The sequence below is a fragment of the Pecten maximus genome, chromosome 7 (genome assembly GCF_902652985.1).
Source record: "Pecten maximus chromosome 7, xPecMax1.1, whole genome shotgun sequence".
In the NCBI taxonomy this organism is placed as follows: Eukaryota; Metazoa; Mollusca; class Bivalvia; order Pectinida; family Pectinidae; genus Pecten; species Pecten maximus.
The window spans coordinates 39,420,497-39,436,890 of NC_047021.1; the positions used below are offsets into that span (position 1 = coordinate 39,420,497).

The 16,394-nt window shown below is 37.1% G+C and overlaps 1 protein-coding gene across 1 annotated transcript in view; it reads left to right on the forward strand.

Moving 5' to 3' along the window:
* Positions 1–5,167: 5,167 nt before the first annotated feature.
* LOC117330814 (FYVE, RhoGEF and PH domain-containing protein 2-like) overlaps positions 5,168–16,394 on the forward strand; it is an 83,573-nt gene continuing 72,346 nt past the window's right edge. The window contains exon 1 of the mRNA XM_033889315.1: positions 5,168–5,475. Coding sequence (XP_033745206.1) covers positions 5,415–5,475 — 61 coding nt within the window. The 5' untranslated portion in view covers positions 5,168–5,414. The remainder of the gene's footprint in view (positions 5,476–16,394) is intronic.

Sequence of the window (16,394 nt, forward strand, 5' to 3'; positions counted from 1 at the left end):
GTGACTGATGCTGGGGCCAGGAGAGGGTGTACTCGAAAAGACTTGTATAAAACTTCAACCAACTGAAGGAAAAGAGGGAATGCAGGTAAAGGAAAGCTAAAACAAAGAAATGTTAAAAAAATGAAGGAAAATTCCAGCAATCATTTTACCAGTTGTTCATAATTTGATATCAAAATGACTAAAAATTACTAGATTATGATATTGCAATTATAGACTTATAACCAGTATCAACCATTTTGAGTTTTGACATTTAAGCTTTTCACTTCCCCCAGCATTAATGTTGATAGTATTATCATTAACAATTTTACAGCAATATGGACCTCATGCAGTTTGTTATGCAACAATTATACCTGGATTATCATCACAAAACTCGCTACCGAAGAGGTTTTCATTAAATTTTATAGACATGCTCACCTTAATTTGGTACATGTATATAGATATATAATACTCTCAGCTTGATTGGATGTTCATTGTCTCTGTCAGAGATTTTGTGCTCTGATTTCTGAAGTTTGTCTGTTTTCGTTATAAAAAAATGGGGTATACAAAGCAGCATTTGGTATTTGGTCGAGGTCATATGTCAAATGTCAAGGTCACTATATTGAATTGTATTCTTTGCAGGAGACATTGCATAGCCAAATCCATATTGTTGGGTAAGTATATGACCCTAAATCAAGGTGAAAAGTCATTGTCTTTGATGTTAAAATTCCACTCTCTGTTCAATTGTATTCTTGATGATATAAGTAACCTGCAGACATCTTTTCTGCAGGGTTTAGTTGATTTTATTCAGATGGTGGGCAACAAGATCATTTTGTGTATACATTAAGGTATGCTGAGGCACAAACTGATTAAAATACAGAACATATGGCCCCTTATACTGTCAGATCTTCATAATGTATTCTTTAATGATGACCTGTATTAAAATCATTTTGTGATTAACTGATCATCAATCTGTATTTGTTCATCCCTGTCAGAATTTGTTGGTATACAGCATACAGCTGGTACATTTGTATGTAGGTAATAATTACACATAATTACGAGATTTTTGACACATTTTGGTTGTATGTTATCATTTACATATGTTCAGTTTATGTTGAGTATCTAGAGGGGAATCTAAATGGGAGGAACACCTTGGGTGCGCAACCTCCCTGGAGTAGATCAAAGTATATTTGTTTTCAGTAGTCTAAGCGAACTCCTCCTCCAGTGCTCTACCCATCCATTCACACGTGTTTGTAATAATGTGGAATACGATGTCATTATTATAATGTCACTTGCATCTTGCCAAGGAAGGACACTGTTGTGCATTACAAAAGCTTTGGTCACAGTTCATTGGGCCCTGGCAAAGGTGATGCTGAACATTTTTGCATGCTCTTCCACTCAATGGGAGTGTATACATACATTTTCTCATGCTAGTGTATGACAGTTTGTATTAGGGAAGAATATGATTTCCTTGGAGGGTATGACCTTGTTACACTCTCTGGGAAGGTCTGACCATGTTACACTTCCTTGGAGGGTATGACAATGTTACACTCCCTGGGAGGGTATGACCATGTAACACTCCCTGGGAGGGTATGACCATGTTACACTCCCTGGGAGGGTATGACCTTGTTACACTCCCTGGGAGGGTATGACCTTGTTACACTCCCTGGGATGGTATGACCTTGTTACACTCCCTGGGAGGGTATGACCTTGTTACACTCCCTGGGAGGGTATGACCATGTAACACTCCCTGGGAGGGTATGACCATGTTACACTCCCTGGGAGGGTATGACCATGTTACACTCCCTGGGAGAGTATGACAATGTTACACTCCCTGGGAGGGTATGACCATGTAACACTCCCTGGGAGGGTATGACCTTGTTACACCCCCTGGGAGGGTATGACCATGTTACACTCCCTGGGAGAGTATGACAATGTTACACTCCCTGGGAGGGTATGACCTTGTAACATTCCCTGGGAGGGTATGGCCATGTTACACTCCCTGGGAGGGTATGACCTTGTAACACTCCCTGGGAGAGTATTACCATGTTACACTCCCTGGGAGGGTATGACCACGTTACACTCCCTGAGAGGGTATGACCTTGTTACACTCCCTGGGAGGGTATGACCTTGTTACACTCTCTGGGAGGGTATGACCATTTTACACTCCCTGGGAGGGTATGACCTTGTTACACTCCCTGGGAGGATATGACCATGTTACACTCCCTGGGAGGGTATGACCTTGTTACAGTCTCTGGGAGGTATAACCTTGTTACACTCTCTGGGAGGGTCTGACCTTGTAACACTCCCTGGGAGGGTATGATCTTGTTACACTCTCTGGGAGGGTATGACCATGTTACACTCCCTGGGAGGGTATGACCTTGTTACACTTCCTGGGAGGGTATGACCTTGTTACACTTCCTGGGAGGGTATGACCATGTTACACTCCCTGGGAGGGTATGACCTTGTTACACTCCCTGGGACGGTATGACAATGTTACACTCCCTGGGAGAGTATGACAATGTTACACTCCCTGGGATGGTATGACCTTGTTACACTCCCTAGGAGGGTATGACCATGTTACACTCTCTGGGAGGGTATGACCTTGTTACACTTCCTGGGAGGGTATGACCTTGTTACACTTCCTGGGACGGTATGACCATGTTACACTCCCTGGGACGGTATGACCATGTTACACTCCCTGGGAGGGTATGACCTTGTTACACTCCCTGGGATGGTATGACCTTGTTACACACCCTGGGAGGGTATGACCATGTTACACACCCTGGGAGAGTATGACCATGTTACACTCCCTGGGAGGGTATGACCTTGTAACACTCCCTGGGAGGGTATGACCATGTTACACTCCCTGGGACGGTATGACCATGTTACACTCTCTGGGAGGGTATGCCCATGTTACACTCCCTGGGAGAGTATGACCATGTTACAATCTCTAGGAGGGTATGACCATGTTACTTTCCATTGGAGAGTATCACCATGCCACAGCAAGGACACAAGGTCAAAGTCACAACTTGACAAGGTTATGGCTATAAGGAAACAAGGTCAATATCACAATGATGGATCAAGGTCATGACAAAGGATGACAAAGAGGAGAACAATGTCAAATGCATCAGGGGAACACAGTCAAGACCACAACAAGCACAAAGGTCACACAACAATAAGGCAATAGTGTCATCACAACAATATCAATACAACAATGTCAATTGAACAACAAGATCAACAGGATAATGTCAATGAGGTTATTGCAATAACAAGGTCAACACAACAACAGGGTAGACACAACAGCAAGGTCAACACAACAAAAAGGTCAAAACAAAAACAAGGTCAACACAACAAAAAGGTCAAAACAAAAACAAGGTCAACTCAACAACGAGGTCAAAACAAAAACAAGGTCAACTCAACAACGAGGTCAACGCAACAACAAGGTCAACACAACAAAAAGTCAAAACAAAAGCAAGGTCAACTTAACAACGAGGTCAACGCAACAACAAAGTCAACACAACAACAAGGTCGACACAACAAAAAGGTCAAAACAAAAGCAAGGTCAACACAACAACAAAGTCAACACAACAAAAAGGTCAAAAAAAAACAAGGTCAACTCAACAACAAGGTCAACACAACAAAAAGTCAACACAACAACAAGGTCAACACAGCAAGGACATAATTGTGATATGTGTTTTAATGTTTATCTGACAAACTCCAGACTGCTAAATATTATTTCCTGCTGCAGATACATTTTGTATGCATGCTATTTTTCTGTATTTGCAAAATACATATACAAGGGTTGCATTAGCAGCCAAATCAACTTATATTATAAATCTGAAAAAATAAAATCCTAGAAATCTATACTGAAGTTTTGATATTGTCAACACTTTAAAAAATTCATTGAAGACTTGATAGCAATTAAAAAAATATAATCTTGTACAATAGAAGTACATACATGTGTATTAAACATTCCTGTGGAGTGCATCATTTTAGAAATAGTTTGTATGATGGGTTTGAACTATCTTTGAACAACCAGCTAGGCCTAGAGTCATTTTGAGGTTGGCGGGAAGGGTGGTCTACTTGTAGTAGCTGATGACTACCTCACTGAATATGATGTAGGAGGCCTATTATAAATCAAAGTAACTTACAGTTTCAACTTTATAACAAAATTCATAATGTTTACATGAATACAAGGAAGAATGTACCATATTATTCATAGCCTTTAATTGAAATCTAATTATAAAGGTAAACATCCTGTCTGAGGAAATCCTGGCTGATACACAAGTACTTATTTCAACAAGCAAAAAAACTCAACATACTACTTGAATAGTGTGAAGTGTCCCTCAAACATTCTGAGTTGACACGTGTCTACTTTGCTAAAATTCTAATCACTCATGATCAGCCTGGTTGTCCTGGGGATTTACATCATCACGACAGCTTTAAGGTCATATGAAGATGTTTAAACTGTACAGACAGAAGTGTAGAACATGTTGTTAATTGTTAAAAAAATGTAACAGTTCTAACACTCGTTGGTAGTTTTTTAAACATGTGTTTTGCACTTCCAAACATGACATATGAACAACTTCACCAAACTTTAAAAATAGCCAGGTTATTTTCACCAGGTGTGGAACATTCATTAGTAAGTCATAAAAAATTGATTTGATACTACATATGTTCAAAACACCTGACAAGACTTTTCCTCTAGAGGTAATGGCAAATGTTGACCATTTGTCAGTTTAACTGGGATATATCTGAGTTATATTGCTACAGATGTGCTAAGAGAGAGATGTTAGGAAGCTAGCAGTACGTCAGGCTTAATTCATTATCGCTGAGTAATGCTCCACCTTAATACCGTAGGCCAGGGGTCGAGGGCTCACCAAACATACGCTACCACTCTCACTACTTATAGGACCAAGCCTATCACAGTCCCTCACAGAGACTCCTGCCAGTTGCATCATGTTTTGTGAGCCAGATCCCCTCAGCTTCCTGTGTTTATATAGTAGTGTAAAAAGTAGGCAGGATGTCACATGATGTGGCCGAAAAATAACTGCTGCTCTAAATATTTATAAGAAATTGGCACATTTTTGCCAGGATTATTTCATTATGGGATGAAGAAGTATATATGCTTATCAAATTTGTAGTTATATCTGCCAATATACAATGGAAAATTTCTTATTCTTTCATCCAGATTTTCGTGAATGGATTATGATTTTAAAGATAACAAAAGGAATTTTATCTTTCAAAGGAAACTTTTTTAGAGGCTTAATTAACAGGTGTTGTAGATGTCGATCTACCTTCCCACTGCGGTACAGTTTTGACAAATTGGACGATTACTTAAGCACAACAAGGAAATTGAAATCTTAACTAGAACACTTGACATGTGGAAAGCATAGGCTTACTTATTAGTGTTTTTTCGACTGACAAGAATCGGAATGGGCCAAGAATTCTCTCTTTCGGATTATACTATACTCGACACTGATGATGTCTTTGAATGTAAGTACATATTATATTGTTATCTGCAGACACTAATTGATCAATTAAGAACAACCATATAATGTATTTGAATTCATGTGAATTAAATAAATCTTCTCACTTTTTCTACTGAAAAAAAAGAAGACTTTTAATGTTATTTCTGTTGATAAATGTATCATATTTCTTCTAAATTTTTTCATTAAAAAACATTAATAGACTTTTTAAGAGTTAGAATTAACTTTTCATATTAGTCCTAGCTATCGTGCTGCAGAAAAGTATCAACTTAACAAATATGAAAATAAAACTGAAGATAACATTATCCTAGGAATAGTATCAATTAAGTCTACATAACTTATAGTTTTCTTTCTCCTCAGCATCCTTATGGTACAAACAAATATCTAGATAAATAGATAAAAAAAAAAAATAATAATGATAAGACAAGTATATGTAGCAACTCCTGAAAGCTGGTCTTCATGCAGTTATATATACTTGGTACAGAAACAATTGTTGACGTTCTCATCTTTAGTACAATTATCTCTTTTTGGAGACTTAATGTGTTTTATCATATTGTCAATTAAATATTGTGAAAATACACTTCTATTGTGTCTATAAGCTTATGGTATGGTGCAGCGCCTGTTTTTGTTTGAATTTATATATTATTGATATGCTCTTCATTTTGGAGGAAGTGATGATAATAATGAAAATATTCTGATGAATTTATTCAAATCTGCTTGTCATGATGTCAGTCTGTCTGGTATAGAGTATTGTACACTTTATTCATATCAATTACCTTGACTTTCTTTTCAAAGTCGGAGGTCAAATAGGATTAAAAACTTTCAAGAAACATTACTTGTAGAATTTTAACATTGAAACATTTTCTCATATAAACCTGCGGTGCAAAACTTGACTTATATACTATCTTCAGATAAAAGTCAATTTTGAGTACTGGCCAGGGTCAACCTTTAATAAATGTATTTGAAATCCTCATTATTTAGCGATAGATACATGCGCCAATGCTGGGCATGAAGAAAATACAATCATGCATTGAAGTTAAGTCTATGGATCTGATTACTTATCTTGGGGTTATAGCATGGATAAGGTCATTGTCATCATATACTAAGTTTGCAATAAGTTTAAGCATATTTAGGATCAAGGTGAGCGAGTCAGAGAGTTCTAATATTGGTTGCAACACTACTGTTACTAAGTTACTAAGAGTAGTGTACAAAGATTGTTGAAATTTATCTGTGATAAATACGTGCTCTTTGGGCCTCTTGTAATTTCATACACCAAACAAGGAAGACTCTCTCTCACAAAGCAAAAAACTTGGTTTTGTATCTACTGTGGCTAGGCCTGCCAGGGTACCTGTACATGATATTTTACTCGCATAAGTGACAGGAAATATCTTTGCAACATCCTCTCTAGTACTGCTCAAAAGGAAGTAAACATTTGACCTAATTATGACTGATATATTGAAAACCGAGCATGCCAGTTAAGGACCACAGTTAGCCGTACAAATAATAATTGTCTAATCATCTGCTACCTATACAGTATGTTATAAAGTAGAAAGATTGTCAGAATCCTTCGGAGTATTCAATATTATGTTTAGGTTTAGTTGATTTGTAGATTTCCATATTTAATTTTGAATTATAGCAAATAGAAATCTCTTTTTAAGTCACCTGAGACGAAGTCTCAAGTGACCTATTCTAATTGCCTTTTGTCTGTCCTCGTCTGTCATCTGTTGTGTGTTGTCAGTCCTGCGTTGTCCATTCATAAACAATTTACATTATAACCAAGAGACCGAGAGACCTGATATTGGGCATAACAGCATGCTAGGGTGAAGGGCTATCAAGATTGTTCAAATGAATAACCTTGACATTCATATAAGGTCACAAGGGTCAAATATTCTAAAATCTTTCAACAGCCTCGTTTCATTAAGTTAGAAATCCAGAGCCCTGATATTTTGTCTGTAGCATGCTGGGATGAAAGGCTATCATCATTGTTTAAATTAATGATTTTGACTCTCATACAAGGTCACAGAGGGTAAATATGCTAAAATCTTTAAATGACTTTTTTCACTAAGAATAAGGTCCAGAGACCTGATATAAGGCATGTAGCATGCTTGGGTGAAGTGCTATCAAGACTGTTCAAATGAATTACCTTAACCTTCAATCAAGGTCACGGGGGTCAAATAGGCTAAAATCTTTAAACAACTTCCTCTCACTAGCCAAAAGGCCTGGATACCTTATACTGGGCCGGTCAAGATTTTTTTTAAGTGAAAGAAAAATCTTAAATAAAATCTTCTCTCTAAGCAAGAGGCCCAGTGACCTAATATTGGGCCTTAAGCATGGTGGGACATTGACATCAAATTCAAGTCACTGGAATGAAATCTGCCAAAATATATCAAAACCCAGGCGATCGTTAAGGCCCATGGGTCACTTATTATTACACATAACTATTCTTTATAGTCAAATGATAACCTCACTATGAAAGGACAATTTCGAACTTAGTAGGCTTTAATACCACATACAATATACCACATACAATAATCCATTTGTAAGAAGAAAGAAAAGAGAAGCAACACAGAACAAATCACATTCATTTCATAATGGGTTCTCTTGTTAATGGTTGATTGAATTTCTTACCAATTTATCCAGAAATAAGCTCATGCCTGGTCATAAGCCCACCCATGTCTGTTACATATCAGTAAACATTCTGTTTCATTGTCCTACAATAAGACCACCCCTCAACTTATTGACTGATCAATGCTGTAGTACCATATTTATCCAGCAATGAGCCCATGTTCAAAAGTAAGCCCACCCAAGTCTGTTACATATCATTCTACCATGTTTGCTATGTAACGCCAGTTTTGATTGGTTAAAAACCATGTATTATTTTCCAATAACCCACGCTCGTGCCAATAATACACACTCGTGAGTCACGACTGTTACAATTTTAAATTTCTAATATTCACCCGTTTCATAAAAGGTTACTATAGCCGAGTGGGCTAATGGGTTAGTCTTTCAATATATTTTTATCACGACGCGTGTTCAAATCCTACGGAGGCCCCCACTTTTTTTCTTTTTTTTTTATCCTTTTTTTTTTAATTTTCAAAATCAATGCCATATGATAGATGCTCTTGATCATAGTACTGTATTGCCTGTATATTTCATCAACAAATAATGCAATACTCAAGAAATAAATTACAAGGTTTTCCCAGGGTTTCTTTGCTGTTTTTCTATTAGAAAGAGGTCGATCTCAGAACTAAACAGTACATGGTAGAATAGAAATAATCAACTTTGACTCGTGTATTGTTGCAGGATATACAACTCGGACTCGGATATTTTGCAATTTTGATTAATAACTCAGGCCTGCGGCCTTCGTTATTAACTTAATTGCAAAATATCCTCGTCCTCGTTGTATATCCTGCAATAATACACGAATCATCGTTAATTATTTCTTAAGTAAACATTCTGTTTCATTGTCCTACAACAAGACCACCCCTAAACTTAGTGACTGATCAATGCTGTAGTACCATATTTATCGAGCAATAAGCCCATGTCCAGTAATAAGCCCACCTAAGTCTATTACAGATTATTAAGTGTGCAGTTTCATTGTCCTACAATAAGCTTACCCCAAAATTTGAATGAGTGTTGCTTGTGTTGACCCTGGAGTTTCATACAGGATACACTTGGTAAGTTGCTGGTGGTGACCAGGCTATTCATTCTGTCAACAGAGGTTTTAGCTTAGGCTTTCGGTGTTGATAATAAAACTACATTTAACTTTGGTTGAAAAGAAGCTACCCAAAGGAGTACTGCTTCTGGTTTTCAGATCATACTCCTTTCATTGTCATAGATATTGTCTTTGGGTGCCATTTCGGAGTATTTAGTGAGCTGGTTTAGCCTAGAGTCTCCTAGTGCCTCACCTGAGGTTAGCGTCTTTTAGGACTTTGATATTTTGTTGATGCTTTTTTTAGGTTATTTTCGTTCGCTTTCTTTGTGATGTGAAATAAAAATGAGCCAATGGTGTCCATCTGGTTCATGTGATGTCAGAACTTTCGAGCAACCTGTAGAAAAAGTCTAAAAGGAAGTTTTTCTTATAGGATGTTGGTCTGTGGCCTATCTAAAGAGACAATCTAGATCTGTTCTTCAGTACGTTCTTCCTTATTTCTTAGAGAATCATCCTCCAGTATCCTTTTTGTCTTATAGCTTAGATGACCTTTCTTCTCAACTCTAGACAACTGAGAAGCTATTTACCTGAAATGTATATAAAACAAACTAAGGTAAGGGTTGGAAAATACATAAATAATGTGCAAGTTTTGTTTTACTGAAAAACAACATTTTTTGCTGAACTTAAATTAACTGTGACATGTAAAGCTCGTTTAAAGCTGATTGAAAATGGAATGTTTCTGTAATAGTTAAGGTTAAAAAATGCTTCTTCCACCCTGTAGCCTCAAACAAACAACCATACGGTAAGGTAGATCTCTCACGGAATGTCAAAAACAGGCTTTTTGCATTTACAGATAAGATTAAAGTGAATTACAGAAGTTTAAGTGAGAGTCTGCAGTCTCTGTTTTAATTTATTACAGATGCCAAGTGTGGTGAGTTTTTATGTATGTGTTATGTGGTGCTAACTTGATCCAAATCCTCGCTGCATTACCGAGAGGAAATTACAGTCAATTGCAGCTTGTCCTTTGAACTTAGCCTTTCACTTTTGGGTTTCGGTATTCTAATAACTGCTGTTTGAGGGAAACATTGGTGGCAGTTCATGGCAGATAAAGAGAAAAAACTGAAATAGGTTTTATTTGAATTGGATTAACTTGTGCCAAGGAACTAAAAAGGATCAGTGATATTTTAGTTCAATATTGACTAGTTACATTGACATAAATAGGGATATCTGCATTTTTATATAGACTCCCTGACTCAAAGTTACATTGACACAAAGATAGATATCCCCATTGCTGTATAGACTCTCTGACTCAAAGTTACATTAACACAAAGAGATATATCTCCATTGTTGTATGGACTTTCTGACTCAAAGTTATGTTGACACAAAGAGAGATATCTCTATTGTTGTATAGACTCTCTGACTTAAAGTTACTTTGACACAAAGAGAGATATCTATAGTTGATACATACATATTCATTGTTGTATAGGCCATTTGACTCAGTTTTATTGACTCAAAGAGAGATATTTTCATTATTGTATAGGACTATTGACTCATTTTCATTAACTCTTTAAATTATACATGTACAATGTACATGTATATCCTTTGTTGTATAGGCCTATTGACTCACAGTTTCATTGCCTGTAAGAGAGATGCCTCTGTTCTTGTATAGACTCACTAAAGTAGCATCACTGAGCCAATATACATTTGTATAACTCAATGATTGCTGTGTATCTATTGAATCATATGTTACATGTATCATGGGCTGTTTTAAATCTCCTATATAGGTCAAGTGATAAACACCATGTAATGAGGAAGTATGTTATATAGGGCACTGGGCCAGACCACCAGTAACTGTGTATATACTTCATCATAATTCAAAAATATGTAACTCTGTTCTTTAATAATTGTTACCAGGGAAGACTTCCTGATCAATACCAGCAGTTTAGTACCAGATTTCACTGTCATAAAGAACTACTGCCTGCTTCTCTGTATAAAAAATCTTGTATTAAAAAAAAAAATCTCCCCATTTGCAAGACTTTTGGTCAATATCAAAAGTGATGTACATGTATTTAAATTTAATTATTTTTGCGATAAATTAGCAATATATTAGTAATCTTAATCAAATATGCCAACTGGAGATGAAGGCAGGCTCAGATGTGACTAAAAAGAGCAACTACAGTTGTAGTCAGGGCAGCAGACCACAGGTATGACTTGGAATGGTAGACCAAATGTGTGACTAGAAATGTGGATTACAGGCATGACTAGAAAGACAGACTCTGTAGGTGGACTAGAAAGACAGACTCTGTAGGTGGACTAGAAAGACAGACTCTGTAGGTGGACTAGAAAGAGAGACCATAGATGTGACTTCAAAAAACAGACCACAAGTGGGACAAAAAGGTAGACTACAGGTGGGGCTAGAAAGATAGACTGCAGGCATGACTAGAAAGAGATACTCTGTAGGTGGACTAGAAAGAGAGACCACAGATGTGACTACAAAAACACACTACAAGTGGGACAAAAAGGTAGACTACAGATGGGGCTAGAAAGATAGACTGCAGGCATGACTAGAAAGAGATACTCTGTAGGTGGACTAGAAAGAGAGACCACAGATGTGACTACAAAAACAGACTACAAATGGGACAAAAAGGTAGACTACAGGTGGGGCTAGAAAGATAGACTACAGGTTGGACTAGAAAGATAGACTACAGGTTGGACTAGAAAAGTAGACCAAAAGTGGGGTTAGATGAGAGACCACAGATGAGGCTAAAAAGAGAGTCTACAGGTGAAACTAGAAAGGTAGACTTCAGGTAGGGCTAGAAAGGTAGTCTTCAGGTGGGACTAGGCAGGTAGACTGCAGGTGGGACTAGAAAGAGACATCACTGGTGGGACTAGAAAGAGAGACCACAAGTGAGACTAGAAAGGAATACCACAGTTTGGACTAGAGAGATCACAGGTTGGGCTTGTAAGGTAGACTTTATGTGTAACTAGACTAGAAACCTAAACTCGAGAGAAAGGTAGATAATATTTGTTACTAAAAATTAAGACAACAGGTGTGACTAGACGAGAAAGGTAAACTCCAGGTGAGACTAGAAAGATATTTTAGTGTCTAGAAAAAGAGACTACAGGTAGGATAATAAATGTAGACTACATGTGTAATTAGAAAGGTAGACTATAGTTGTGACTAGAAATATAGACTACAAATGGGACTAGCAATGAAAACAACAGAAGAGACTAGACAGACTACTGGTGGCATTAGAAAGGGAGACAACTACAGGTGGGGCTAAAAAGAGTGACCATAAGTGAGACTAGAAAGAGACACCAGAGGTGACACTAGACAGTCAGGCTACTGGTAGCATTAGAAAGGGAGACAACCACAGGTGGGGCTAGAAAGAGCGACCACAAGTGTGACTAGAAGGAGAGACTAGATGGGACTAGAAATAGAAGCTAGAAGTGAAGCTAGAAAGAGAGATTATATGTGGGGCTAGAAAGAGAGGTTATATGTAGGGCTAGAAAGAGAGATTATATGTGGGGCTAGAAAGAGAGATTATATGTGGGGCTAGAAAGAGAGGTTATATGTAGGGCTAGAAAGAGAGATTATATGTGGGGCTAGAAAGAGAGGTTATATGTGGGGCTAGAAAGAGAGATTATATGTGGGGCTAGAAAGAGAGATTATATGTGGGGCTAGAAAGAGAGATTATACTTATGTATGTGGGGGTAGAAAGTGAGACTTCAGATAGGGCTAGAACGGTAGACAACAGATGAGACAAAGAGAGACCACAGATAGGGTAAGAAACACAGACTACAGGTGCCGCTCGAAAGAGAGACTACTGGTGAGACTAGAATGATGAGAGTAGACACAGAGACTATAGGCGGAATAAGAAAGGCAGACTACAGGTGCAACAGGTAAAAGTAGACCACAGGTGTGATTAGAAAGCTATAGAACACAGGTGTGACCAGAAATAAAGGATACATATGGGATGAATTAGATTTTAGAAAATGTCTGGCTGACTGACAACCATTTAATGCAGCAGACTACATCTTATCCTGTAAAATCCTCCTTACTGCACCAACAGGCACAGTTCAGACCACATGTGCTGTTCTCTAAACTACAAGTTTAGAATATAACTTTGATCTAGACAGGTTATTTTTTTATAGGAAATAACAACAATAGTTGGCTTCTGTTAATAAAACATATTTGTTCCAGCTAGATCAATGTAAAATTCTTTTTTATATTTCCTTCTACTTACACAAGAATAAAATCTTATGTTCATCTTATGATTTTACAAAGGCCATATTGTTTTGATACGAGGACAAGGAAATATTTTGAAAGTGTTAAAGTGCTGGATGCAGTATTTGTAAACAATTATTATCAGATTATCCACATCTAATTTACCACCCAAGACATTGGCAAAATATTCTATTTTCAATTCAAGGGGGGTATATATGAAGATAAAGGGTAATTAGATACAGCTACTTTCTCTTTAGGTATAATTAGTATGTACTGTCATGAACTCAATACCTGATGTATGTAATCACATTGTTTGTGAGGGACAGCAATGCTTTGTAGGATGGTTTAAAGAAACATCAGGCTAACAGACACCATGTCTGTACTAGGTTTCCATCTGGACCAAAACTAGAAAAGTACATACAGCTTTATGCTGACCATAAAATAAAGCTAGAAAAAGAGAAAAACTAAACAAAAAAGCAAAACAAAAATGAGGAAAACTCATGTGTTAGTTACAAAACTGTAAGCTTAGATAGAACATGCTTTAAAAATTCATTTCAAAGTTGTTCAGGAATATTTGACAATATTCACTTTGAAAAGAATGTTTAAGTCCATTAAGCTGATGTATGTTTGAGATTCTTAGCCCAGTAAAAACTGTAATGAAGACATTTAACAAGAAACCACAGCTTTGAGAGACTTAATGCTTGAGAGGTGATGGAATGGCTAACCTGGTTTTATGTGGTGTCAGTTTGTACAGAGACTATTTTTCTTGTTAGGAAGAGGATTTAGAAAACAGCAACCTATTAGTAATGGAAAGGTTTTTTTCCATTCTTTTTCACCCAAATAGTTAGAAGAAAAAAACAGCCAAAAAAACCACATATTTTTCTTACTTAGCGAAAAGCATATAGTGATTGTAAAAACACTCACACTGTATCATTCATGCACTTTTAAGGGGAAATCTGTCAGAAGTTGTCAGAAGTAATGGTATTTTATTTAAGTTTTTGTTTGATATTTTCAGTTTCATGCAGTAAAAATTGTTTTTTTTCCTTACAGTGCAAAACTTCACAGCTTTATATCTTAAGTTTGAAGTAATAATATTTATTTGTTCCGGAAAATTTAAAAAAAAAAATATGAAACCTGTTAAAAATATTTTGAAATTATCAATTTTTAAAAGTTTATTCATCGTTGAAAATAGTGAAAAATGAATCTGAGTAGAAGAAATATAGGGATCAATTAAATGAAAATGTTATCTTTATTGGGTTCATTTTCATAATCGCAATTTAGTACTTTATCTCCTGCAGATTTGAGCTCACATCATCATGCAATATATGTGAAATATAGGATATTAGAATGGGGACAGCAGAACAAAATCACGAGCAACATTAATCAGCTCTACTTTTTATATAGCTGTTTCCTTTTGATACTTCCTGTGAAGGTATCTATAATTGTGTTATCTGATACGTACGTCAGCACTATCGATCCAAACCTCTACTTTTAATCTCATTTGTACTAGAATTTATTAATCTTAGTAGTCAGTAGTGTTAAGAGGTTTAAATTTCTATTTTTTCCCCCCCAAGTCATTTCATAGAAGGTCAAATGTCGTAGCCAATTAATTAACTCCATCAATCTGATCTGATTAACATTTTAAAAGTTGTTTGCGGGGGGGGGGGGGGGGGGGGGGTGGGGTTAGTACCTGGTTCGTTGGGGCCTTTCACCCTAGAAAGCCTGGATTCCATTCCCCAATTGGATAAAAAGGTATAGGGTCACCTGCTAAAGCACATGGGTTTATCCCAGGGTAATCCGGAAGACCCCACAAGCAATTAACCGTTTGGGCCAACAAGCTTGATTACTATAAGTTGATATAACGTGTTTTGCAATTGTTATTAAATATATAAAGTATCAATATTTTCCAAAAATTATTAGTTGTTCAGGTGAACCACTGATACCTTGTCATGTCCAATCAGGTGATTGAAACCTTGAAGAATATTTCAAAACATGATTGTGTTGTCCAATGTTACTATCGACAAACACAAGGTCATTTGTTTGATTTTTAACCGTGCAATCCAGTTAAGTCAAACCATAGGATAGCTATTTTAGTTTATCTTGTGGACTTCAACTCCATGTTTGACTGTGTAATATGTATAAAATTCATGTATTCTATGAAACAAAATGTACCCATCTTATTAACAATTAATTAAGGTGTTCATTACAAGGTGCTAATGCTATAGGCAGTGCCTCTGGTGTTTCATGGTAAGGCACTCAGAGATGGAATGAGTTGGTCTTTCGAGGGGGAGTTATAAGTGTAATCACTGGCAGATGTTTAAAGAAGTGAATTAGGTTTCAAAGGTGCAGATGTCCTAGATCAGTTAAACAATGAATCTGAGACAAAAAAAGTGTATTTTTTGGTGGGAGAATATAAATGTAATTTGTATAACTGATCCCAGCTGTATGCAGTAACTCAGACGTTGATATGGACACAGAAGAAGCTGTGTTTATACCTGAGAAATCTGTTTGGGAGGCACATAGATATGTGTAGTATTGTATAAAGTTCTTTTTGTTCTCGTCTGCTGCTTTTCATGCTTTTTTCTTCTTTTGGTGTCCAGGACTCCTCCCCTTTCAATACCCACTAAAAAAGGCAGGGCACTCAAGACGAGGAAAATATTAATTCCTTCTAACTAGCGATAGACAATACAGGTCCCTTCTGACAACAGACAGACAGTTCAGACACCTTGTGACAACAGACGGACAATACAGGTCCCTTGTGACAACAGACAGACAATACAGACACCTTGTGACAACAGACAGACAATACAGACACCTTGTGACAACAGACAGACAATACAGACACCTTGTGACAACAAACAGACAATACAGGTCCCTTGTGACAACAGACAGACAATACAGACACCTTGTGACAACAGACAGACAATACAGACCCTTGTGACAACAGACAGACAAACCAGGCTCCTTGTGACAACAGACAGACAATACAGGTCCCTTGTGACAACAGACAGACAATACAGGTCCCTTCTGACAACAGACAGACAAT